The sequence below is a fragment of the Glycine soja genome, chromosome 9 (genome assembly GCF_004193775.1).
Source record: "Glycine soja cultivar W05 chromosome 9, ASM419377v2, whole genome shotgun sequence".
NCBI classification, from domain to species: Eukaryota; Viridiplantae; Streptophyta; class Magnoliopsida; order Fabales; family Fabaceae; genus Glycine; species Glycine soja.
Window position 1 is genome coordinate 8,039,416 of NC_041010.1, and position 24,369 is coordinate 8,063,784.

The following is a 24,369-nucleotide window of genomic DNA, read 5'->3' on the forward strand; positions in this document are numbered from 1 at the left end:
AAGAGTTAGCCAGCGTTCGACGCAAGGCACTTGAATCAATTGATGATTATTTGAACAGATTCAGACTCTTAAAGGCAAGGTGTTTCACCCAAGTCCCTGAACATGAATTAGTCCGAAATGGCTGCTGGTGGCCTAGACTATTCGATTAGAAAGAAATTAGATACCCAGTATTTAAGGGACATGGCTCAATTGGCTGATAGAGTTCGGACAACTCGAACGGTTGAAGGCCGAAAAGGCTAGAAATTCTAAATTCCACAAGAAGGAAAAGGTTGCTTATATCGAAACCAATGACAGTGACCAGGAGTTCGATATTATATATGAAGATATCGAAGACAGTGAGGTTGATTTAGCAGAATTAAAACCTGGACCTCCTTATGTTTGTAAACTCCTTAACCTTTCCAATGGAAAAACCCTGTTGAACCTAAAAATGATAAATTTTTGTCTAAAACTTATACATTTGACATAACTAAATGTGATGAAATATTTGATTTATTAGTCACAGATGGCCAGATTGTTGTTCCTAAGGGCTTGAAAGTACCCCCAATCGAACAACAGAAAAAAGGGGTTATTGTAAATTTCATAATTTCCTTGGCCATAAAACCTCACGTTGTGTTCTTTTCAGGGATTTGGTTCAAAAGGCTCTTGACGAAGGAAGGCTAAAATTTGGTGAGAAACCAAAGGTTGTTCAGGCAAATGCTGAAACATCCAAAGCTGCCGAAACTCTCTATGCGGAGCCCCAAGAAATAATGATGGTCGAAACAATGGAGGTGTCCCATGTGCAAGTTCAGATGTATCTGAAGAGGATTACAACGAACAGATGAAGGTTGTTTATCCTCAGGCTGAGGAGGAGTTAATTGATTTCTTGAACAGATGCAACTCGAAAACAAGATTGTGATGCTCTGCCCTCGCTGCAGTGCAGTATGTGATAAGGAGGCTACTGAGGGCCTCAAGAAATACCAAGTTGTTAACAAGGGGGCAAGGCAGAACCAACGTTTCGATAAAGGCAAAAGAGTTATGGTGCAGTCGAATACTAATCAGAAGTCGGGTCGAAGGAATACTTTCGCTCCTCCTGGTTCAGTGCCGGTCGAAAAATGGATGCACCAGGGACTCATAAGGTTCAACAAGGGATTATGGAAGTAGGTGGTTCGAGTGGAACGAAGCAAATTGGCCCCACAGGAGGCCAATAGGTACTCGTATAGGAACAATTACAAAGGAAAGAATCCTATGACGAGGACCCAATGGCGTAGGTTCCAGCGTCAGAAGAAATTGGCCCAGCAGAACCTGCAAATGGGCCAATATAAAGAAGTATCTAGGAGGCCAGTAAAGGAGAGACTCCTGCCTCCAGTGGATGAAGACAAGATGGAGGATGAAGATCTACTGGATTCTGAGCCAGATTTCGATGTCATCTGTGTGGGTATCTATCTTGCCATCTGAATATGATGTCCAATCTGAAGTTACTGAGATCGGAAAGTGAGTTCGATCATTTTGATATGGGCTGACCCAAAGCCAGTATGTTACTATGTTATGAATAATGGCTGTGTGGAAGAGCAATTAGCTTATTTCGAAAAGCCAGATTTTCAGATGAAAAGTCATCTCAAACCTCTTTTCATCAGAGCAAAAGTTGAGAATGTTGGAATCAACAAAGTGCTCATTGATGGAGGAGCGGCTGTCAACTTAATGCCTCGATCTATGCTCTACAAGATCGGGAAACATGACACTGATCTATCTGCCCACAACATTGTGCTTTCGAATTATGAGGGTAAAATTGGCTATTCTTTGGAGCCATTCAAGTAGATGTTGCTGTAGGCAGTATAGTTCGACCAACTCTTTTCCTGGTGATACAGTCTAAGGCTAATTTTAACTTGCTATTAGGAAGGGAGTGGATTCATGGGGTTGGAGCTGTGCCATCTACCCTTCACCAGAAGCTCATTATCTGGAGGAGGATGGGATTGTGGAAAATATAGAGGCGGATCAAAGCTTCTATAAGTCAGAGGTCGATAATGTTACTGCACAAACCTTTGACAAAAAGTTGGCTAACATAGCACCTTGTGGTGACAAGGAGGCTGTTGTCGAATCGAGTGACAATGTTGTCCACTCTGTCAAACTCCATCCTACCTATGGGTTTATATGGGAGAGGGAGGAAATTGATGTTGTTCCCTCTGAAGATGGAGTCATTCCACCAACTGGGTGGAATATATATGAAGATTAATATGACTGAGGCCACTGCATGGGCCAGAATTACGGCTTATATGGCCGAAAATAGACTAAATACGGCCTTTGAGGCTGAATTTCAACAAAATATGGCAGTTGAAGCCAAGATCGAAGATCTTGAAAACAAAGAAACAAAGGATCGAAGACTGGATTGTATTTATGATGATGAGCCGCTGGGTTTTGAGAAAAATCCCATAAGTGAGGCGCCAAAGATGCAGGCTCAAGATCCTTTGGAAGAGGTCGATATTGGAGATGGCTCGATTAAAAGGCCAACTTATATCAGTGCCAATATCACCTCAAGTTTAAAAGAAAAGCTGGTGCCTCTTCTTAGAGAGTTTAAAGACTGTTTTGCTTGGGATTACCACGAAATGCCTGGGTTAAGCAGAAAAATGGTCGAAATGAAGTTACCTATTAAGGAGGGAAAAAGACCAGTAAAACAACTACCAAGAAGATTCGCACCAGAAATCATGTCCAAGATCAAGGAAGAGATCGAAAGGCTGCTGAGGTGTAAATTCATCAGAGCTGCCAGGTATGTCGAATGGTTAGCAAATATAGTCCCTGTCATTAAAAGAATGGAACTCTTAGAGTATGCATAGATTTTAGGGATTTAAATAATGCTACACCTAAAGATGAATATGCTATGCCAGTAGCGGAAATGTTGGTAGATTCGGCAGCTGGTTTCGAATTTTTAAGCATGTTAGATGGTTATTCTGGTTATAACCAAATATTTATTGCTGAAAATGATGTGTCGAAAACAGCATTTCGATGCCCTGGTGCTTTAGGCACTTATGAATGGGTGGTTATGCCCTTTGGGTTGAAAAATGCTGGGGCCACTTATCAAAGGGCTATGAATTCCATGTTTCATGATTTTATTGACACATTTATGCAAATTTATATTGATGATATAATCATCAAATCCTCCTCAGAAGATAGCCATTTGGATTATCTTAGGCAATCTTTCGAACGAATGAGGAAACATGGATTAAAAATGAATCCATTAAAATGTGCTTTTTGTGTGCGTGCAGGAGATTTCCTTGGTTTTGTGGTGCATAAAAAAGGCATTGAGATAAATCAAAATAAGACAAAGGCTATTCTTGAGACGAAGCCTCCTTCGACTAAAAAACAGCTTCAGTCTTTGCTAGGAAAAATCAACTTCTTGAGGCGATTCATTTCGAATCTAAGTGGCAAAGCTCAGATTTTTTCGCCATTACTTCGACTCAAGAAAGATGAACCATTCAAATGGAATGAAGAGCATCAAAAGGCTTTCGATGAAATTAAAGAATATCTGATCAAGCCTCCTGTGTTAATGCCTCCTAGTCGAAACAAGTCTATGAAGTTGTATATTGCTGCGTCTGACAAGACCATTGGTAGCATGTTGGCTCAGGAAGATGATGATAGCATAGAACATGCAATTTATTATCTTAGTCGTGTACTAAATGATGCAGAAACTAGATATACTGCCATAGAAAAACTTTGTCTTTGTCTGTATTTCTCTTGTGCAAAACTTAAGCAATATATAAAGCCTGTTGATGTTTATGTGTATTCTCATTATGATGTTATTAAGCACATGTTGTCAAAACCGATTTTACACAGTAGAATTGGAAAATGGGCTTTAGCATTAACAGAATATTCTTTAACGTACAAGCCTTTGAAATCTGTTAAGGGTCAAATTGTGGCAGATTTTATTGTAGATCACTCAGTGGTCGAAATGTCGCAAGACTATGTCGATACAGAGCCATGGATTTTGTATTTCGATGGTTCGAAACACAAACATGGAACTGGAATTGGAGTTTTAATAATATCCCCCAATAAAATTCCAACTAAATTCAAGTATAAAATCAAAGGGCTTTGTTCTAATAATGAGGCTGAGTATGAAGCTCTAATTACAGGCCTTGAAATTTTAATTAGCCTGGGGGCAAGAAATGTTAATATAAGAGGTGATTCAGAATTAGTGTTGAGGCAATTAACACAAGAATACAAATGTGTTAATGAACACTTAGCAAAATATTTTGTTATAGCAAGTTCTCTTCTGAATCATTTCGATTATATTAACATTGAGCATGTACCTCGACAAGAAAACCGAGAAGCAAATGATTTATCCCAAATAGCTTCAGGGTACAAAATGTCGAAGGAAAAGTTAACTCAGTTGATCGAAATAAAAGATAAACTGGTGTTACCAGAGCCATTAAGCACTAAATTGCCAATGCCAAAACTTGTGGGGGCAAGTATACCACAAAATAATGAAGATGAAAGTATGAATGATCTTCAGGAAAAAATTCAAATTTTGGCCATTGACAATATGTTAGATAATGATTGGAGAAAGTCCATTATTGAATATTTGGAAAATCCAATAGGCAATGTGGCTCGAAAGATTAAATATAGGGCTTTAAATTACGTGATTATGGGAAATGATTTGTTTAAAAAGACTGCAGAAGGAGTGTTGTTAAAATGTCTAAATGAATCAGAAGCATACTTAGCAGTTTCCCATGTTCACAGTGGGGCTTGTGGATCACACCAAGCAGGCCATAAAATGAAATGGCTTTTATTTCGACAAGGTTTGTATTGGCCTTCGATATTAAAAGACTGCATAGAATTTGCTAAAGGCTGTCAGGAATGCCAAAAGCATGCAGGGATACAGCATGTACCTGCTAGTGAGTTACACTCCATAATCAAACCTTGGCCTTTCAGAGGATGGGCTTTGGATTTAATTGGCGAAATCAAGCCTGCTTCTTCTAAGAACCAGCGTTATATTATAGTTGGTATCGATTACTTTACAAAATGGATCGAAGCAGTCCCTTTGCCAAATGTTGATCAGGAAGCAGTAATTAGTTTCATTCAAAATTATATTATTTATAGATTTGGTATTCCCGAAACAATTACCACTGATCAAGGTTCAGTTTTTACTGGACGAAAAATGAAAGAATTTGCCCAAAAAACTGGCTTTCGATTATTAACCTCAACACCATATTACGCGCAAGCAAATGGTCAGGTCGAAGCAGCCAATAAGATTGTAATTAACTTGATTAAAAAACACATTGCCCAAAAGCCAAGGAATTGGAATAAAACGTTAGATCAAGTTCTATGGGCATGTAGAAATTCTCCTAAGGAATCAACTAATACTACCCCATTTCGACTGACTTATGGGCACGATGCTATACTTCCGGTCGAAATACATTTGCAATCAGCTAGAGTACAAAAACAAATGGACATTCCGATCGACCATTATTGGAAAATGATGTCAGATGAGTTAGTTGATTTAGACGAGGAGAGATTAAGAGCATTAGAAGTCTTGACTAAACAAAAAGAAAGAGTTGCTAAAGCTTATAATAAGAAAGTGAAGTCGAAAACTTTTAATGTTGGAGATTTAGTTTGGAAGGTTATCCTGCCCGTGGATAGTAAGGATCGAGCTTTGGGCAAATGGTCCCCAAATTGGGAAGGACCGTTTAAAATAATTCAGATCTATTCGAATGGTGCTTATGAATTAGAGGAATTAACCCCTCAGAAACGTACTTTGAGTATAAATGGTAAATATTTGAAAAAATATAAACCAACATTGCTCGAAGTTAAAATAAGCATAGAATAGAGAAATAATGGAAACATAAAAATGGCGATAACAGTAAAATTGCCACAAAAGGGCATGTGTCAATATTACATCAAAAGTAGAATCGAAATACAGAATTCGAAATAAAGAAATTATAAGTTCTACTAATGCATGACTAAGTCCTCATATAGTTTCTTCAAGGTGGCCATCTCTTTGCTCAAAACCTGGTCAGCACTCTCCATAGCTCTCGCCTCATCTGCTACCGCTTGAGATGCACTAAAGGCCTTCAGGCCTTCCCTCCCTTTTTCGGCAACCAGCTTCTGAATCGAATCAGCGGCCTTCTCCTGGAGTTCTTTGCGTTTGGCCTGCTCTGTTACAATTTTCTGCCTTAGATCATCGACCTGAGACAGCAAATTTGTAATAGTTACCTCCCAGGAGGAGATGTTATCATCACAGGCTTTGATCTCAGAAGATCCTTCTTTCGCCTCTTTGGTGAGACGCTCGACTTCACGTTGAGCCGCTCGGGCTTTCTCGAGCAGAAGGATATGTGCCTGTTTCTGGGCATCGAGTCTGGCGCCATTTTCGCGTTTTTTCTGCACAGTATTTGCAAATTGATCGATAATGGACTCGATTTGTATAACTTTGCCCAGAATCTCATCAGAAGTAAGGGGGTTATGCAATTTCTTCAAAAAGTTCAGGTGCCCAAAAGCAGCAGAAGGGTTCTCTTCAATGGATTTAAGTACGTCTGCCCGTGCGTATTCCATTGATAACTTCAAAAGCAGGCAATCTTGGCGTACTGTAGAGGTTATATCAGCATCAGATGAGGACGAAGCACCAGGATTCTTTTCACTTGAGGTGTTGGTTTGACTGGTGTTCAGCAGGAGTCGAAGGGCTGCAGCAGGGTCTTCGTCTTGCATTTGAATGAATGTATCCTCTGCGATCCCTATGCTAGCGGAAAGCTTAGATGTCGAAGACGCTGGGAAAATGTCTGAACCTCCAGCTTCAGCCTCTTGTATGGCCTCTTCATCGGAAAAGTGTTCTTCAGATGAACTTCTCTGACTCGATCCCTGAGGACTGCTGGCTCCAATACCTTGACCTTCACCCTGTTCCTCAACATTCACTGCATCCGTCTCAGGAGCAGGAGAGTTTCGAGCACATGAGGGTATTTCTTCTACAGAAACATTTTGTTGTACCTGATTCGAATTGTCATGGAAAAGGTTAACAAATAGTTTCGTATTAGCTATGATTAAAATCATATTAAGAATGATACCTCGACGGTAGGGTGTTCTTGTGGTAAGTCCGGTTGTTCGACAAGGTTGCCCATCTCAGCAATAGAGGGAGTAGTTTCTGTTTCAGCGCCGCCAGCATCAGTCGAAGGTGGTTGGACGTCAACAGGTTGATTCTCACCTTGTTCTTTTGAAGACTTGGTCTTCTTCTTTTTCTTCCTGACTGGCTCACCACCCTCGACCGTCACAGAAGGTTCAGGCTCGATCTGCTTCACTTTCTTTTTCTTCTTAGGCATTTGAGCCTGGGAATCGCCTGCCTCTGTTTGGTCAGCAGATTTGGTCGAAGTCTCAGGTGATTTTCTTTTTCTTACAAGAGGTCTTTCCTCTTCTTCCTGTGTTATGAGGGTAAAGAAATGTCAGAATATAGACTTAAAAGAGAGTTATAATATTGACATTAGAAATAAGACTTGCATCTTTTTCTTCGTCGAATTCGATGACCACACGCTTCGAGCGTTTTGAGGTCGTGGTAGTCTCGGTGCTATCATCTTTCTTATGACTCTGAAAAAATAAAGAAATATGAGGCAAAGACGTTAAGAGTAAAAGATAAGTTCAGAAGAGTTACCTTCTCTTCTTGTTTCCATTCTTGGATCTTCACCCCAGTGGGTTTCTTGGGTCTCACATCAGCTCGAGACGTTTCAGCAATTTTCTTTGTCATGATTGTTTTGCCTGAAAGTAAGAATATTAGAAAAGGCAAAAATACATATCAATTTAGAAAAATCAAAAGTAAGTTAGTACCTCGAGCTTGAAGGTTTGAGCGGATATTCTCGACCGTTGGTTGTGTAAAACCACTCTCAAGTCTGGAGATCATGATAGTTGTGTCTCCAACCGAACGGCCCGAATAATATTTCTCCCACCAGGTAACAAATCCCATGGTGCAGAAGTGGGAATGGTTGAACTCAAAAGGATGCAGGTTATAGTTTTCATCAAGAGAAATCTTCAAAAATTTCTTGAAAGTCTTTTCTGAAAGATTGGCCCCTCTTATGACGTCTCTAGGATCTTCGAGCAAGCTTTTGGGACGGATCTGCGAGAGGCCAAATTGTCTTGAAACCAAATTAGGCTGGTATCCAACCAGGCCTAAATAGTTCGATTGAACACCTGTACGACAGGACAGGATCTGTGGATTCAAGTAAAATGACCATATTTCATTCACTTCTTCTTCATTGTCTGGATCGACAGCAGGAAAATCGTCAGTGAACCAGGCCGGGCCGACCTCTCGACTAATGAATGGAGCATGTTGGGGAAGAAACTTGTCAAAACTCAGAAAAATCTTCATGTACTTGAGGAACAGCTTTTGTGGGTTTTGATCGAAGGTCTTGGGTGTTAATCGAAGTGCTCTCTGGCCTTCGATCGAGCGATTGGCAACCTCTTCAGCATAATCTTGTGGGATTATTAATCCCATTTCTTGTTCGAAAGTGGCATTAAGCCACAACTGGAGAAGCCACATAGGCCCAGATACTAAGAAGGAAGACCCATCCTTCGATTTCTTCAGGTCATCGCATGCCTCACCAAGCGATTCGTATAGTACTGCTAACAAGAGGCGTCCAAATCCAAAGCTCTGACCTTCATGAATTTGTATTGCCATTGGAATAAATCTTTTGGCTACTTGCAAGGATTTTGTGCAAAAGACGTAGTGAGATAGCCATAGGGTCAAGAAGGCTACATGCTCTTCATCAGAGACTTCCTCTTCGACCGATCCTTTGTGTTCAGCTATATATTTGGAAAAGGTGTTCTCCTTATATACTAGCTTAATATTATCACTAGATTTAGTGGGATCATAAGTTTCTCCGCTAGGCCTAAGGCCTGTGAGAGCGGCTACGTCTAAGAGAGTGGGGGTCATCATACCACATTTAAATTGAAAGGTGTTGGTAGAAGACTCGAAAAAATGCATAGCTGCTATCAGCATTTCTGGTCGATATTCAGGACCAAATCGAGAGAATTGTATTAAGTCAAATATGCCATATGTCTTCCAGAAATCCTCATACGCTTGTTCGACTCGATCAAGCCAAGGTATGTAATCCCTATGGGCTATTGACGGGGCGGATCGAAAGAGTTTGTGGGGTTTGCTTAAACAATTGAAGTTGTAAGGCTCACTATCAAAAATCCTAGGTTCGCAAGTTGGGTAGCAGGGGAATACCTTGTTCATTGAACTCGAGAGTGACTCTTGGTCTGGCAGAGGTCCACCGAAAGCGTAAACTGTCCTTTCCACTGCGAAAGGGATCATCACCTCCGATTCCCAGATTTCTGTGTGTTCGGCGTCACCTTGTGGTTCTGGAACCACCTTCTCTTCGTCGTTCCTGACTGTAAAACGGTGCCATTTCCCAGCAAACGGAACTGCTTGTCCTTGTGACATTGTAAATCTGAGAGAGGATGATTCTTACGAAGGGTTTTAACTGATAAAATCAGCGGGTGAGAGCTTGGGTTCACGAAGAACAATGGCAGAGCTCAGAGATTCGGTGAGTTTGATGATGAAAGGAGTAGCAAGTTGTTATTTGAGAATAAGGAAGCCTCGCCGGAGATAATGGATACGAATCAGCAAAGAAGAAGAAAGGTTTCGGGGTTTCGGAAGCAAGGAAGCTGAAGGGGTTTTCTCTGAGGTTTTTTGCGCTATTTATGGAAGTTTCACTTTAAAAAAGGGGGAAAATAATATAATAAGAATCAAGGGTCAGAAATCAATCACATCAGATTTCCCTTTTGACTCCCCAGCGTGACACGTGTCCCACTCTGCCTAGAAAGGTGGAATTAATGATGGGTAATGGAGATCGAGGCGACGGTTACACAGTGAACGTGCGATCGTGACGTCGTTTCAGGAAAGCTGGTAGAAGAAGAGAAAAAATGTCAACTTCTCATCTTCCTTCGATCTCGAATCGAAGCAGACATTTTTTGGGGGCAATTTGTTAGCCCATATGTTCGACGAGCTAAAATATGCTCTAAGTATGCATTGGATGTCGTCTCGAGGTTCGAAGCGTATTACAGAGCAAGAGTCTGGTCAGGACCTGTTCGAATCGAAAAGAGAGAAGAGTCTTTTAAGAAGGAATTCCCAGGTTCAAAGAAGTATTTACGAAGTACAAAGCTAAGACAAGAAAGAGGACTTCGAGCCATTGGGCAATTCGAACTGGTGTATGGACGAGTCAAAGTCGAGGCAGCAAGAGTTCTGGACTTAGCATAATTTCTGAACAAATCTTCACCAAACCAGTTCGACTTCGAGCAAGATGGATAACTGTTCTAAGGAGCAGTTATGTGCATGTAAGATGTACGTGGTAGGACACTTGGCATTCGGATAATGTTCGACCGTTAGGGCAGTTTATTTTCGAATGTCTATATATAGCAGTTTTTAGTTAGATTTCGGGGTCGCAAATCATTTCTACAGAATCCTTATACACTCAAAGTATCCAGCGTAGAGAGAAACGAGTACACAAGGAGAATGTATGTTTGTTTGTGAACCATTTTAAATTTCTGTAAACTTTACATTTCGAATGCAATGCAATTTACGCTTCACTTTAGAATTCCTGTCTTTTAAATGGTTCATTCGATCGAGTGAACTTACTGCTCCTTTACATTCTGCAATTTTCCTCCCTTGTTAATTTACTTCCAGCCTTTCGATTCTGTCAAAGAATTTTCCTTTCCTTGCCTAGTTATTTCCAGCATTTCGATTTCTGTTAAACAATTTTACTTTCTGCAAATTTCGAACCAGTGAGTGTTTGTTGCAATGATGAACATTAACGGTTTTATATTTAAAGCAAACACGCAAATGACATGCTCCTGAGATTCACTAGTTGGTCTCGCAAGCAATTAACTTAGACTAGCGGTTGTTTACCAAATTCCAGCGTAAACAGGTAGGTAGATGCAGTGCATGCTTCCTATGACTCGTGGCTGCGCTTTCTTCCAATTATTTGGTGCACCGCATGGCTACGTAGACCGTTGACTCTCCTATTTTACCATTATTTAATTTTGTAATGAATAAGCATATTTTCATTATGAGAAGCGACAAGACCCAAGAAGATGATTTGGGAAAGTTAGTGGGAAACCTTAAATGAGAAATAGTAGGAACACACCCTTATTTATTAAAAATAAAAAAAAATTATGAATCTCAAATCATATTAAATGATTTTTTCTTCTAATTTTATAATTTTTAATATATATCAACCAATTAAAAAGTAAATATTTAAATAAGTGTGTTAAAAAATATGTTTTTAATACTCTTCAACTTAAATATATTGTTATATATAAATAGATCTAATTGTGAACCACCAATAGGCTTAAATTATCTAATAATTTCCCTTTATGGAAGAACTTGGACCACTACAAGCTAGCATTATTATTTCAAAGTAATTTGTTAAATAATAGTAGTAAAAAAATTAATTAGCTAAAAATCACATATTGATGCTTTTGCATCAGATGCTCGTAAGTCTAATATGATATTAATTTACTGGATTTTGTACCCGTCTCTTGCACGCGTAACGCAATGCGTATTGTTTTGTTCATTGTTATGAATACAATAAAATATAAATAATTTTTAATTTGTGAATATATATATATATATATATATATATATATATATATATATATATATATATATATATTGGTAAACTTTATAAACAATATGTACAGAAATAATATTCTTTGTAGTAATTATTTTATCATAAAATTATAATAAATCATACATCAAACCTATAATTATATAAATTTATAAATTTGAATTACAATAATAATTTTTTAAAATGAAAAACCATATTAAATACTTAATGAAAAAACTTATTGTCCAAATTTATAAAATAATATAGTTTCACCCTAATAACTTAATTGTAAATGTAGTTTTAGGTAAATTGTTACTTCCCCTTGAGTTAAGTGTAAATTTTATACATCATTTAATAAAAAAATATTCATCCAAAGAGTTTGACTTAAAAATTCAGTTTTTCATTACATTAAAAAATATAAATTATAACTAAAATAAAAAATGTTTTAAAAGCCAAAATAATTTAATATATTAATTAAAAAGCTTCTTTCCAAAATTTGTTAAGATAATGTAAAATTTTACAATAAATCATGCATCAAAACTATTTTTTTTTATAAACTTTCCTACTTCATCTCATAAAAAAAATTCATTTCATATTAGATAAAATACATATTCAATAAATTAGTTAAGTCTCATGTCATTAATCAAGAAAATTTATATTTATATTAAAAGTACAATAACAAAAAAATAAAAAAAGTAATTTCACTCTAATAATTTAATTGTTAATGCAATTTTAGGTAAATTGTTCCTTCTTGTAAATAAGTGTAAGTCCTCCTACTTGATTTAATAAAAATGTTCATCCAAAGAGTTTGATTTAAAATTATTTTTTATTATGTTTAAAATATAAAACTGAAATTGTATAAAAAAATTTAAATGCCAAAAAAATTTAAATACTTATAAAATCTTTTTGCCTAAGTTTATAAAATAATGTAAAATTTTACAATAAGCCATGCATCCGACGTATGCTTTCATAAATTTCCCTTCTACATCTTAAAAGATAATGTTCATCTCATGTGTAAATAAAATAGCATATCGAATAAGTTAATTAAATGACATGTTAGTAAACAATAGAATTTTTATTTATATTAAAAGTATAATAACAGTAAATTAAAAAATATTAATTTAACTCTAATAATTTAAATGTTGATATAATTTTAGGTAAATAAATTCTCATTCTTGATTTAATAAAAAAATATTCATCGCAAGAGTTTAATTTCATACGTGATATATATGATTTATATATTACTAAATGTAGATATATAATATCAACCTATAAAGGAAAAAATAAATTTATTCATTTAAAAAAAAACTTTTATAATTTATATAGTACCAGTATAATAATGAATTAAATAAATTTTATTTAATCTAAAAATTTAAATACTTAAAGTTGCAGAGATAAAAAAATCTTCAATAATTATCATAGTTGAAAAGATAATATATAAAGAATAAATAATTATTTATGACAACGAATTTATATTAATACATTCAATAAATGATGGTAAGCAATAAAAACACATTTATATTAAAATTATTTATGAATACAAATCTATAAATTAAAAAAATATAGATTATCTCATCATCTACGTTTTATCAATTGAGAAATTCTAATCCTATTATTCAATTTGAACCCATCACCAATATAATGCCTAGATTATAGATATGAAAGAAGATTTTTACATTAATTTAACTTTAATAATTTAAATGTTAATGTAATTTTAGGTAAATTTTTCCTTCCCATGAGTTAAATGTAATTTTTCATTCTTGATTTAATAAAAAGTGTTCATCCAAGAATTTGATTTTATACATGATATATATGATTTATATATGACTAAATTTACATATATAATATCAACATATAAGGGAAAAAATTAAATTTATTCAGTTTTAAGAAAAAAAATTATAATTTATGTTCTACGAATATAATAATGAATTAAATAAATTTAATTTCATAAAAAAACTAAATAATATGATTTCAGCTAAATTTCTCATTCTTGTGACATAAGTGTAAATATGTCTACTTGATTTTTCAAAAAAAAAAAATATTATGTTGAGTCTAGATGGTTCAATGTTTCATAACTGGATGATTCATCCATACCCAATTTTTTTATAATTACAAATATATAAATTATTGATGGATTAATTGTTTATTCTTAAGTGAAATAGAACTTACTATATATGAGCACATATGGTAATGATATTTCATCTTAATGCTCTTATTAGTTATTGTCCATTCATAGCTGAAACTTATTTTTTAAAAGTGTTATATTCAACATCCAACATCCAACACTTTGTTATAAATAACCATCCAATTATTTGTGAAAACTAGTGTTTATACACTGGGCATTTAAACACATGTCCAAAGGACTTGTTCACTTACACAAGGCATTTTATATTAAGTAAAAGTGACATCCAACCACGTATTGGATTCACATTAACTAAAAAGAGAAGTGCTCATACCAACTCCTTTATACATTCCCAATGCCTCTCTTATTTGAATGTTAACGTTTGAATTTCGAGTATGTAAAAAAAAAAAGAGAATAGAAGAAATCATAAGAGAATATTTCTTAGAAGTCGTCACCGCTGAAGAGAGGAGGACATGCAATTATTGTTGAATCAAAGATTGAAGGCTTGAAGATTAGTCTTAGGTTTTTGTTTTTAATCATTTTACAATGTCAAACAAGTTTTAAAAGATGTGGTGTTTGTATGGGATGTTTTTAGACTAGGCATGATGGATGATTTAGTCTTAGTTTTCTTATATCCATGCTTAGTAGAAATCAAACATGGGAGATTAATGAATTGATCTCAAAGTTTCTCAGAAGCAGTGAGTTCAATATAATGTAATCGATTACAAAGTTTAATAATCAATTACAAAGTGTTAGAATAAGCAACATAACTCCCTTCTACTTGAAATTTGGCAAGAATCACCGAATTAATCAATTACCAGTTTCAATAATTGATTACATATGTAAGTTTCAGTAGAATGAAGACTTTATGGCTCAAGATAATCCATTACTACATTTAGTAATCGATTAGATTTTGTTTGGAAACTTTATTAGGAGTTCTTTGTGTGTTAAAATAATCGATTACCACATTTGATAATTGATTATTCCATAACCACAGAAGCTTGTGAAGTTCTCTGTGAAATGAGATAATCAATTACACGTTTTTGAAAATGTAGAACAAAAATGGATTTTAATGAATTAATCAATTACCCTCACTTGTTATTTCTCATTAGTGACTCTTGATATGATCTTATCTTTTATAAAAACACATTTTAAAGTCATCCAAGGGAATTACTTTGCATTTCTTTAAGAGATTCAAGTTGATCAAGATTCATTCACTCTTCATCATAGGTTGATAATCAAAGGAAGAGCTTGAAGATGTTGTGATCTACACATCAAGATGTATTCCATCCAATTTTGATTTCTCTCGACTTTCTTAATCTTGGTTAGGGTTACCAAGGGTTTTCCGAGTTGATAGGATTTCAACTCTTGGAATTTCTTGTTGTGGGGTTCAACAAGGTTTTAATTTTCTCTTGTAGGGTTCAAGGGAAAACTAGAATTTTAGGAAATTGCATGTGCATAGTGTTTGTACTTGATTCTCTAATAGTCAAAGTTTTAAGGAATCTTAGAACAACTAAATGTAGGCCTTCTTGAGGACTAAATCAGTATAAATTATGTGTGTGATTCTCTTTCTCTAAACCTTAGTTTTGCAAATCAATCTTGGTAATTGATGTAGCTCCATGTGGAGCTTGTAGGCCTTGGATCTTCTTCATCAATGGAGTCCTTTGCTTCTTGAAGATCAATGGCAGCGGAATGGAGAAGGAAAAAAGATGATTGGAGATGCCACTTCAAGGAGAAGATGAGTCAATAACAAGCTCAACACCATAGGAAGCCATGGATAAGAGCTTGAAGGTAGGAGAAGGTGAGTGGAGGGAGAAGGAGAGAAGGAGCACGAAATTTTATGCCTCAAACGAGGTCTGAACTTTGAAGTGTAATTCTCAAATGATCAAAGTTGAAAAAATGCACACATAAGCCCTCAATTTATAGCCTAAGTGTTACGCAAAATTGGAGGAAAATTTGAATTTCTATTCAAATTTCACTTGAATTTGAATTTAAATTTTTGGAGCCAAAATTTCACTAATTATGATTAGTAAATTTTAGCTATGGTTCAGCCCACTAATCCAAGATCAAGTCCAAGATTCTCCACTAAGTGTGCTTAGGTGTCATGAGGCATGTAAAGTATGAAGGACATGTACTGTGACTATATGATGTGGTAATGAGGTGTAGCAAGCAAATGCTCACCTCCCCCTTAGGATGGTCCAAAATTTAATTGGATTGGTTTTCTCTCAGTTCAATTAAATTTCTCTCCCAACACACACACATCAAATAGTGCACTTAATGCATGTGAAATTACAAAACTACCCCTAATATAAAAACTAGTCTCGGTGCCCTAAAATACAAGGGCTAAAAAATCCTACATTACTAGGTACCCTCCCTACACTATGGAGTCCTAAATACAAGGCCAAAAAATAATGAAACCCTAATTTAATATGTACAAAGATAAGTGGACTTATACTTAGCCCATGAGTCCAAAATCTACCCTAAGGCTCATGAGAACTCTAGGGTCTTCTCTTGCATCTCTGACCCAATCTTTTTAGAGTCTTCTATTCAATGCCCTTGGGAGGTAGGATTGCATCAGTAATGGAATTGACGCAAAAAGGCCATAAAACTTTGTTTTCTATGGTATTTTAATATATTGGTTTTATGTATTGTTGATCTTTCTTCAACAAGTCTTTTTGAGAAAACCTTAATTTGTAAAGGGGTATTGATTTTAATTGAATGTAAGAAATAATTGGTAAAATTTCAAAGAATCTATTCAATCCCCCTTCTAGATTCTCAGTTATTCCAATAGTTGTCTTTACTTTTATTCCTTCTTTCACCTCAAGCAAGCGACACATTGCCCAAGCCGCCAGTTCCGGGACAACGATTATATCAAGGAAGGCTCTCATCTTGTGATGGATTTCTTCACTAAAGTCTATAAAAGGCAACTCCAACACTACTATCAAAATAAAAAAATGAAGAGAAATACAATCGAGTGATATTGAAGTATTGAGATTCTGTCGAGTCATTGGACAATACTAGTCTATGTTTAAATAGTTATCCTCCACTTTGCAATGTTATTTGATTGTATTCATGCTTAAGTGCTTATCCACTCTGAGTGTTTTGAATTTTGTTATTCATTTCAAACCTTTGTTGTTTGTGAAAGTCAGAGCTTAGTGTTAAACAATATATGTGTGTTCTTAGATTTAGGGGGAGTTTAAGGTTGTGCCAAAAATGGCCTAAAGAATACTGTTGTAGTCAAGAGTGACAAGACTACTTATTTGTAATCAAGTTTTGATTAGTAAAACCCACATAAAGGAGAACTGGACGTAGCTTAGTTTGAGTGAACCAATATAAAATTAAGTGTTTCTATTTCGCTTGTTTTCTATTTAACTCGTATTCTTTTGTGCGTATTTTGACACACTTTGTCACACAAGTCTTCTTTTGAAAACCTTTGTGAAAACATCTTTTTACAAGAGTTGGACGATATTCTATATTTGCTTTTAACAAAGCTGTGTTTTTATCCATTGGATGATACACTCAAAACTTTGTGTTTGGCATATCTGTTTGTGAAAACCATACTCTTTGCGAAACGATTTTCATATTTATCTAACACACTATTTAACCCCGATACTGGTGTGATATTTGTTATTTCATATTCTTCATTAAATTTGTTTATATATAACTTCTATATTAATAAGTTTACATATACGTATAAAAGAAAACTTAAATTTGCATAGACAAAGAAAATTCTTCAATAATTAACATAATTGAGAAGATAATAAATAATGATTTATAACAACAAATTTATATTAACACATTCGATAAGATGATGACAAGCAATAAAGGACACATTTATATTAAAATGATTATGAATACAAATCTATAATATATTTTAGTAAAAACAATAACAAAGTCATTCAATTTTGAAGACAAATGTATAATGATTATAGTAATGAAAATAATAAAATCATAATTACAAATGTTTCCAAAGAATTATATACACCAAATTTCAACTCTCTGGTATGCAATTAATCTATACAATAACAAATCATTCCATGAAAGTCAAGACATAAAATAATGCTAACAAAAAAATGAAGTAATCAAGAGATACATGAAAAAGGGATACAAAATAATGTTGTCAAACTTAGGTTTTATTCTTTGTCAAATAGGATATGTAATTTGAACAATTTATGAACTCTTTAACCTTTTTGTGCAATTTACCTCCTTTATGTGCAAGTAACCTCAAGAGTTATTGTTCTCAACATGAAAGAGAAGAAAAAAATTAACTAATATAATTAATAAATAAGTTAACTAACAATAAAAAAGCTCAAATCTAACTACATAAAATAAAGAAAGATAATAGTGTTACATATACCTTGCTAGCTATAGGATTCATCAATTCTGCCAGTATCATGACGTGGTGACGATAGGGATATATTAGAATGAAATCAAATGTTAACAAAAAAAGAGAAATTATTATACTTAATTATAGAATGTTGAAGCTCAAGCTTCATGGATAAGTAGCCTTAAGCATTATGATATTTCCTAAAAATTTTCATGAGTATATAATGTAAATGTATGACTACAGGGTTTTGATGATGCCAAAGTATAACCAAACAAGATTGCTTCAAGAAACATTCAAGGTTAAGAAAACAGAGATTGCTTCAAGATTAATTCAAGGTCAAGCAAACAAGATTAAAAGAATCTCATTAGTTGATCAACTTTTACCTCTAACACATTGTTTCCAACAAATCAAGGCATTGGTAATCGATTATTAGGTAGTGTAATCGATTACCAGAAGACAAGTTTGCAAAACATCTTTTCAAAAGGGTTTTGAAATTTGAAATTTGAAAGCTGTAATCGATTACCATTGGTGTGTAATTTATTACCAGTAATGGAACTCCTAAAATTCAATTTGAAAAGTCATGATCCTTCAAAATATAACTATGGAATTGATTACTAGAAATCTATAATCGATTACCAGTGAAGAATTTTAGAAAAAGCTTTTTGAAAAGACACATCTCTTCAAACCATTTTGAAAAGGCACGATGGGCTTATATATATGTGTGTCTGACTTCAAAAAAAAGATAGAGAGTTTTAAAGAGAACTTAATTTTCAAATCCTCTCTAAACAACTCTTGGCCAAACACTTGCAAATCTATTGAGAATTCTTCTAGGAACATCAATTTGTATCATCTACTTTAAAGGAGAGAAATCTTTCTATTCATCTCATAAAATCAGTTGTAATCAAGAGACTAGTTGTCTCTTGGATTTTGAGGATCTTGAACACAAGGGTGAGGGATCCCAAGGTGTGTTCAATGTCTGTAAAGGATTTACAGAGATAGTGGAAAATCTCTAGTGGGTTGCTTGAGGACTAGACGTAGGCACGGGAAGTGGTCGAACCAGTATAAATTGAGTTTGAATTTCTCTCTTCCCTTATCTCATTTATTTTATTGCAATCAATTTTATCTTATATATTTAAGGAACGTCGATTAAATTGATTGTTTCTTCTTCTTCTGCATTCTGAGCCTATCATTTAAAAGGGGGTTAAAGTTTGTTAGTGGGAAAATTTTAAAACTTAATTCACCCCCCTCTTAAGTTATTGAGGCCACTAGTCCAACAAGTGGTATCAGAGCAGGATTCTTGTCTAAAGTTTAAAAACTTCAAGAATAATGATGGCATGTTCTAACTTTCCATTTCCTGAGAGAAATTCTATTAATAGGCCTCTTATGTTCAATGGTGAGGGTTATCACTATTGGAAAACCTGAATGCAGATATTTATTAAAGCCATAAATTTAAATATATGGGAAGCTATTGAAATTGGTCCCTTCATTCCTACAATGGTAGTGGGAAATGCAACTATAGAAAAACCTAGGGAAGAATGAGATGATGATGAAAGAAGAAGGGTTCAATACAATTTAAAGGCTAAAAATATAATCACTTATGCATTAGGCATGGATGAATATTTTAGATTCTCAAATTGTAAAAATGCAAAAGAAATGTGGGATACATTACAAGTAACCCATGAAGGCATAACTGATGTCAAGAGATCAAGATTAAACACTCTCACACATTAATATGAACTATTTAGAATGAATCAAAATGAGACCATACAAGATATGCAAAAGAGATTTACTTATATATTTAATCATCTTGCATCATTAGGAAAAATATTTCCTAATGAAGATCTCATTAACAAAGTGCTAAGATGTTTAAGCAGGCAATGACAACCAAAATTAACAGCAATTGTAGAATCAAGAGATCTCACTAATATGTCTCTTGACACTCTCTTTGGAAAACTTCATGAACATGAAATGGAACTTATGAGACTCTATCAACATGAAGAGAATGATAAAAAGAAGAAAGGAATAGCACTCAAAGCCTCATCATCTTCTATTCAAGAAGAAAGTGATGAAGAGGACTTGAATGAAATAGAAGAAGATGATGATTTCAAATTTTTTGTGAAGAGATTCAATAAATTTCTGAGAAACAAAAGAAATCAAAGGAAATCAAACATCAATCCAAAGAAGAAAGGAGAAGATTCCTCCTTAGGCCCAAAATGCTATGAATGCGATCAACCTGGGCACTTGAGATTCAATTGTCTTCTTCTTCTGCATTTTAAGTCTATCATTTAAAAGGGGGTTAAAGTTTGTTAGTAGAAAAATTTAAAACTTAATTCACCCTGTCTTAAGTTATTGAGGCCATTTGTCCAACATATAACATGCAAACCAATTTTCAAATCTATAGGATCAAATTTGAATTGATAAGAAAGAAAAAACTTTTAACAAACAAAAAGAGGATAAAACTCAACAAATAAAAAAACTAACAAAAACACAACAACAGAATTTCAAATAAAAATAAATTTTGTAATAATATAAAGATATGGTCAAAACATGATAACGAGCAATAAGCACAATATATATATAAAAATCTAAACATTAGCCTATCAATATAAAGATAAAATTAAATACAACAAACCAAGTGTTCCAGTAGCCACAAAGTCCTACATCGCTTAGGAACCGAGGTCAAGAATTGTCTATAAACACATTTTCCTCTTAATCCACCGAGGCACCTTTTACAAAGATAAAACCGTGACAGTCAATTGAGCACCTAAGGGGACAATACCTCGAATATGAGACCCTAACTTTGTCTGCAGACTTAAGGTTGGAACATTAATGCTAGAAGGAGGGCGTAAGTCACTCTTGCCCCTTAGCCTCGACTGGGGACCTTGTTCTAATAGCCACAAAGTCCTACATCACTTAAGAGTCGAGATCAATGGTCATTTATAAACATCATATCCTCTCAAACCACAGAGACGCCTTTTACAAGGATAAAATCGTGACAGTTGATAAAGCCTCTAACCGAACAATACCTCGAATAGGGAAACCTAACGATGTCTATAGACTTGAGGTCGGAACACCAAGTAACGATAAAACACAACTCTATTAATACAACAACATACCACTTGACATTAAATGATATAAAGATAAAATTTGAATTGATAAAAAGATATTAAATTCAATATATAACAAACTAACAGAAGCACATGAGAATTTCTAATAAACAAATGAAAATATTTGAACCTAAAACACATCACAATACTTTTAGATGATGTTTACAAAGGGACAGGTTTATGCTCGTAACAACATATAGAAGTGTATTTTGGAAGCATATCTTGCAAAATATGTAAAAAAAAAGCGTCAATTCATTCACCATATCTTGTTTGAGTAGCCGTCCACAAATACAGTTAGAGAAAGGAACCAATTCACTCACTCGCATTTTTAAAGAAACATGCTTTCTGTATAAAATAAAAAAAGGGTGGAAAAACAAAGGAAAAAAGAATTTCTTTAAGTGGAACGAAAACGAAAATGATAAGTATTTTTATGAGAAAAAAAAACGAAAAGGAACCAAGTCAAGTTTTTGTTTAAAGAAAAAAAGGGAAAGAAGACTTACATAATCATTATGGTAGTGGCAACATTTTGAAATAATGGAATTTATTTATCAATTTATTTATTATCTTGAATCAATCAGTTCGCTTTTTTTTTTAACATGATTATTTGAAATCTTTGTAAATTTGAAATCATGTTCCCTGTTTTTAAAATTTGAAATCATTTATTATTTATTAGATACCAATCAGATTTATTTAAAAAAATTTAAAAACAAAATATTTTTAATTTTTTTTAGAAGAGTACAAAGGAAGAAATTATACTAAAAAAATCACGTCAAAATGAGAAAGAGACAACTGACAGTTTTATAAAATTAACTCAAACTACTAAAAAAAAGTTTTTTAATGGCGGTTAAAAAGACCTTTTAACGATGGGTTTGAGACGTCGTTGTATCCAACGACGTTAAAAATCGAACATGTTTAAGGACGATTCTTACAATAACCGTTGTAATAAACCGAAGGTTTTTAAGACGGTTATTAACTCATAACCATCTTAGAAAGCATTGTCAAACATCGCTTTCTAAGATGGTTATTTTAAATAACCATCTTTGAATGTCTATAATGAAAGACTTTCTAAGAAGGTTGTTTCTTAATAACCACCTTAAAAAGTATACATTTTAAGACGGTTATTTAAAATAACCGTCTTAAAATGTATACAATGAAAGACTTTCTAAGACGGTTGTTTCTTAATAACCATCTTAAAAAAATATACATTATAAGACGGTTGTTTCTAATAACCATTTTAGAAAGTGTACATTCTAAGACGGTTCTTACAAATAACTGTCTTAGAAAACAATATTATATGTCCAAAGATGGTACATACAAACTAAATGTCAATATTAATTCTACAAGTCAAACAAATTAAAAACCTTAAAACTGATCCGTGCATAACTCCCATCTAGGGCAACAAGTTATTTTAGATAACTGATTAGAAGAGTTCAAGATGCTTTACTTCCTAACTCTATTAATAGAGTAACAAAAAATACAAATCAAGCTTTAGTCATTTAAGAACAAAGCAAAATGGGAACATAAAGTAGTTATTATAAATGATTTTGAATGCCTATCAATCATAAAATATCAAGAACATACCTTGTGGATGGTAAAAGGTGGCTGCAAGTATTTGAACCCAAGTAACGGAGCACGAGAACCCAAGTATAAGAAGCATACAACGCTTTTTCGGTTCAAAGCCTTTAATTATCTGTACACATTTGGCAGAAAGCTGAAAATAAATGTAGATATCTTAAAATTGGCATCTGCACAAATAGCATATATAGCATCCGATTACTACGCCTACCCAGCAAGACATGGACTCTTTTGAGCAATATTCACATATACAATATTAGTTATGCCTAAGTAGGATTGCAAATGAACCAGGCTGTCTATAGAAGGAGAAAAATTTTAGGTGTCAAGCCAGCATCAAACCAAGTCAAAATTCAAAAAACATGGATCCTAATATAAAACGATGTGAGTCATTTTGAATGGTCCTGAATCCTGATTAATTTTGGAAAAATATTTATAAGAATGAGATGGAAAACAACATGGATTTGTCTCATGGGTTTACCTTGACATACATAAGGTCTGGATCAAGTGTTGATAATTCATCAAGAAAGTTATATCGTCCCAATAGCTTTTCTACAAAAACATGGGAGAAAGAGTAATCAAGTAATATTCCTTCATATAGATCTTTACCCACTACTCTTCCAAGGAATTCAATCATTTGAAGACCATTCTCCAAATATCTAGTAGATGCAATTGGAATTAGAAGTCTGTTGAAGTCGAGGTTTGGGAAAAGGTCCTGAAAGATAACCAAGAAACAAAAGCAAGAAAGTACAAAATAGCTTGTCAAACTTACTCAGGAGAAAATGTTGCTTTTGATATGTCAGTCAGAAACTCTTTAGACAATCCACCATAGTCCAGGCCAGCCTCAAGAAGACCACATTCACTGACAAATGATACATGGATGGATCCCAAGCGAATTTAATTGCCAAAATCCATCTTCAACAATATGGTCCTGACGTACTACTATCTCAATGGCTCGTGAACCAGGTTCAGAAATTTCACCAGCCATTTTTCGGGATGCTTTATCCATCTTGATAAATTCATGAAACATCTCAACTCTATTTCAGGGATAAAACAACTGATTGAGTACTTTCTATAATCAGTAGTAGACTATATCATGTGTTACATACAAGACAAATGAAATGACAAGTCGCAATCAAATACAATTCAATCACTCTACTTTTCTTAAGAAACAAATCCAATTCAATCACATTGACAATAATACTCTCATTGACAATAGTTCTCACTTTTCAAAGTTAATTTTAATCGCTTTTCTTCAATTATGGCTTCCTAATGCTTAACAAATAATGTAGATAAATAAATGCAACCACTCATGTAATCAAATATCCACTATTTCATAAGATAAACGAGTAATATTCCCAAATGATTTTCCATGAACATATCAAATTTAAAATAGTTTATAAGATAAAGACATGACATATTGACAGTAATCTTTTAAGGTGAACTCATTTATTGATTCTCAAATCTCAATTTGATTAGTCAACTGTAGAATGAACAAATAAAAATAAGGTATGAAGGTACGTTGAAAGTTTTGCTGGATTAAGTTAATTAAGACGACCAGAGTGACTAGATAACCAAATTAAGATTAACTTTTTTTGCAACTTGTACTTTCTACTCACAAAAGAAAACTTGATATATAAATTCAGGCTGGCTGCAGCCCAGGTCATTTAGCTCTTTTTTACATGTATC

The 24,369-nt window shown here is 34.1% G+C and overlaps 2 protein-coding genes across 2 annotated transcripts; one reads left to right on the top strand and one right to left on the bottom strand.

The window, feature by feature from the left end:
- Nucleotides 1-2,866: 2,866 nt before the first annotated feature.
- On the top strand, nucleotides 2,867-5,794 carry LOC114368116. The gene is made up of 2 exons (XM_028325471.1): nucleotides 2,867-2,984; nucleotides 3,237-5,794. Exons 1-2 carry the CDS (start codon nucleotides 2,867-2,869, stop codon nucleotides 5,792-5,794), a joined length of 2,676 nt encoding a protein of 891 aa, XP_028181272.1.
- Nucleotides 5,795-7,513: 1,719 nt separating this feature from the next.
- LOC114367668 lies at nucleotides 7,514-8,004 on the bottom strand. The gene is made up of 2 exons (XM_028324857.1): nucleotides 7,774-8,004; nucleotides 7,514-7,704 (listed from the first exon to the last, which is right to left on the bottom strand). Exons 1-2 carry the CDS (start codon nucleotides 7,907-7,909, stop codon nucleotides 7,529-7,531), a joined length of 312 nt encoding a protein of 103 aa, XP_028180658.1. The 5' UTR covers nucleotides 7,910-8,004; the 3' UTR covers nucleotides 7,514-7,528.
- Nucleotides 8,005-24,369: the final 16,365 nt, after the last annotated feature.

Excerpts from the sequence above, each read along its gene's own strand:
- LOC114368116 (XM_028325471.1), top strand. The coding sequence starts at position 2,867 with ATGTTGGTAGATTCGGCAGCTGGTTTCGAATTTTTAAGCATGTTAGAT. Across the intron at positions 2,985-3,236 it reads AACAGCATTTCGATGCCCTG|GAGATTTCCTTGGTTTTGTG; the intron begins GTGCTTTAGGCA and ends GTGTGCGTGCAG.
- LOC114367668 (XM_028324857.1), bottom strand. The coding sequence starts at position 7,909 with ATGGGATTTGTTACCTGGTGGGAGAAATATTATTCGGGCCGTTCGGTT. Across the intron at positions 7,705-7,773 it reads CTCAAACCTTCAAGCTCGAG|GCAAAACAATCATGACAAAG; the intron begins GTACTAACTTAC and ends TCTTACTTTCAG.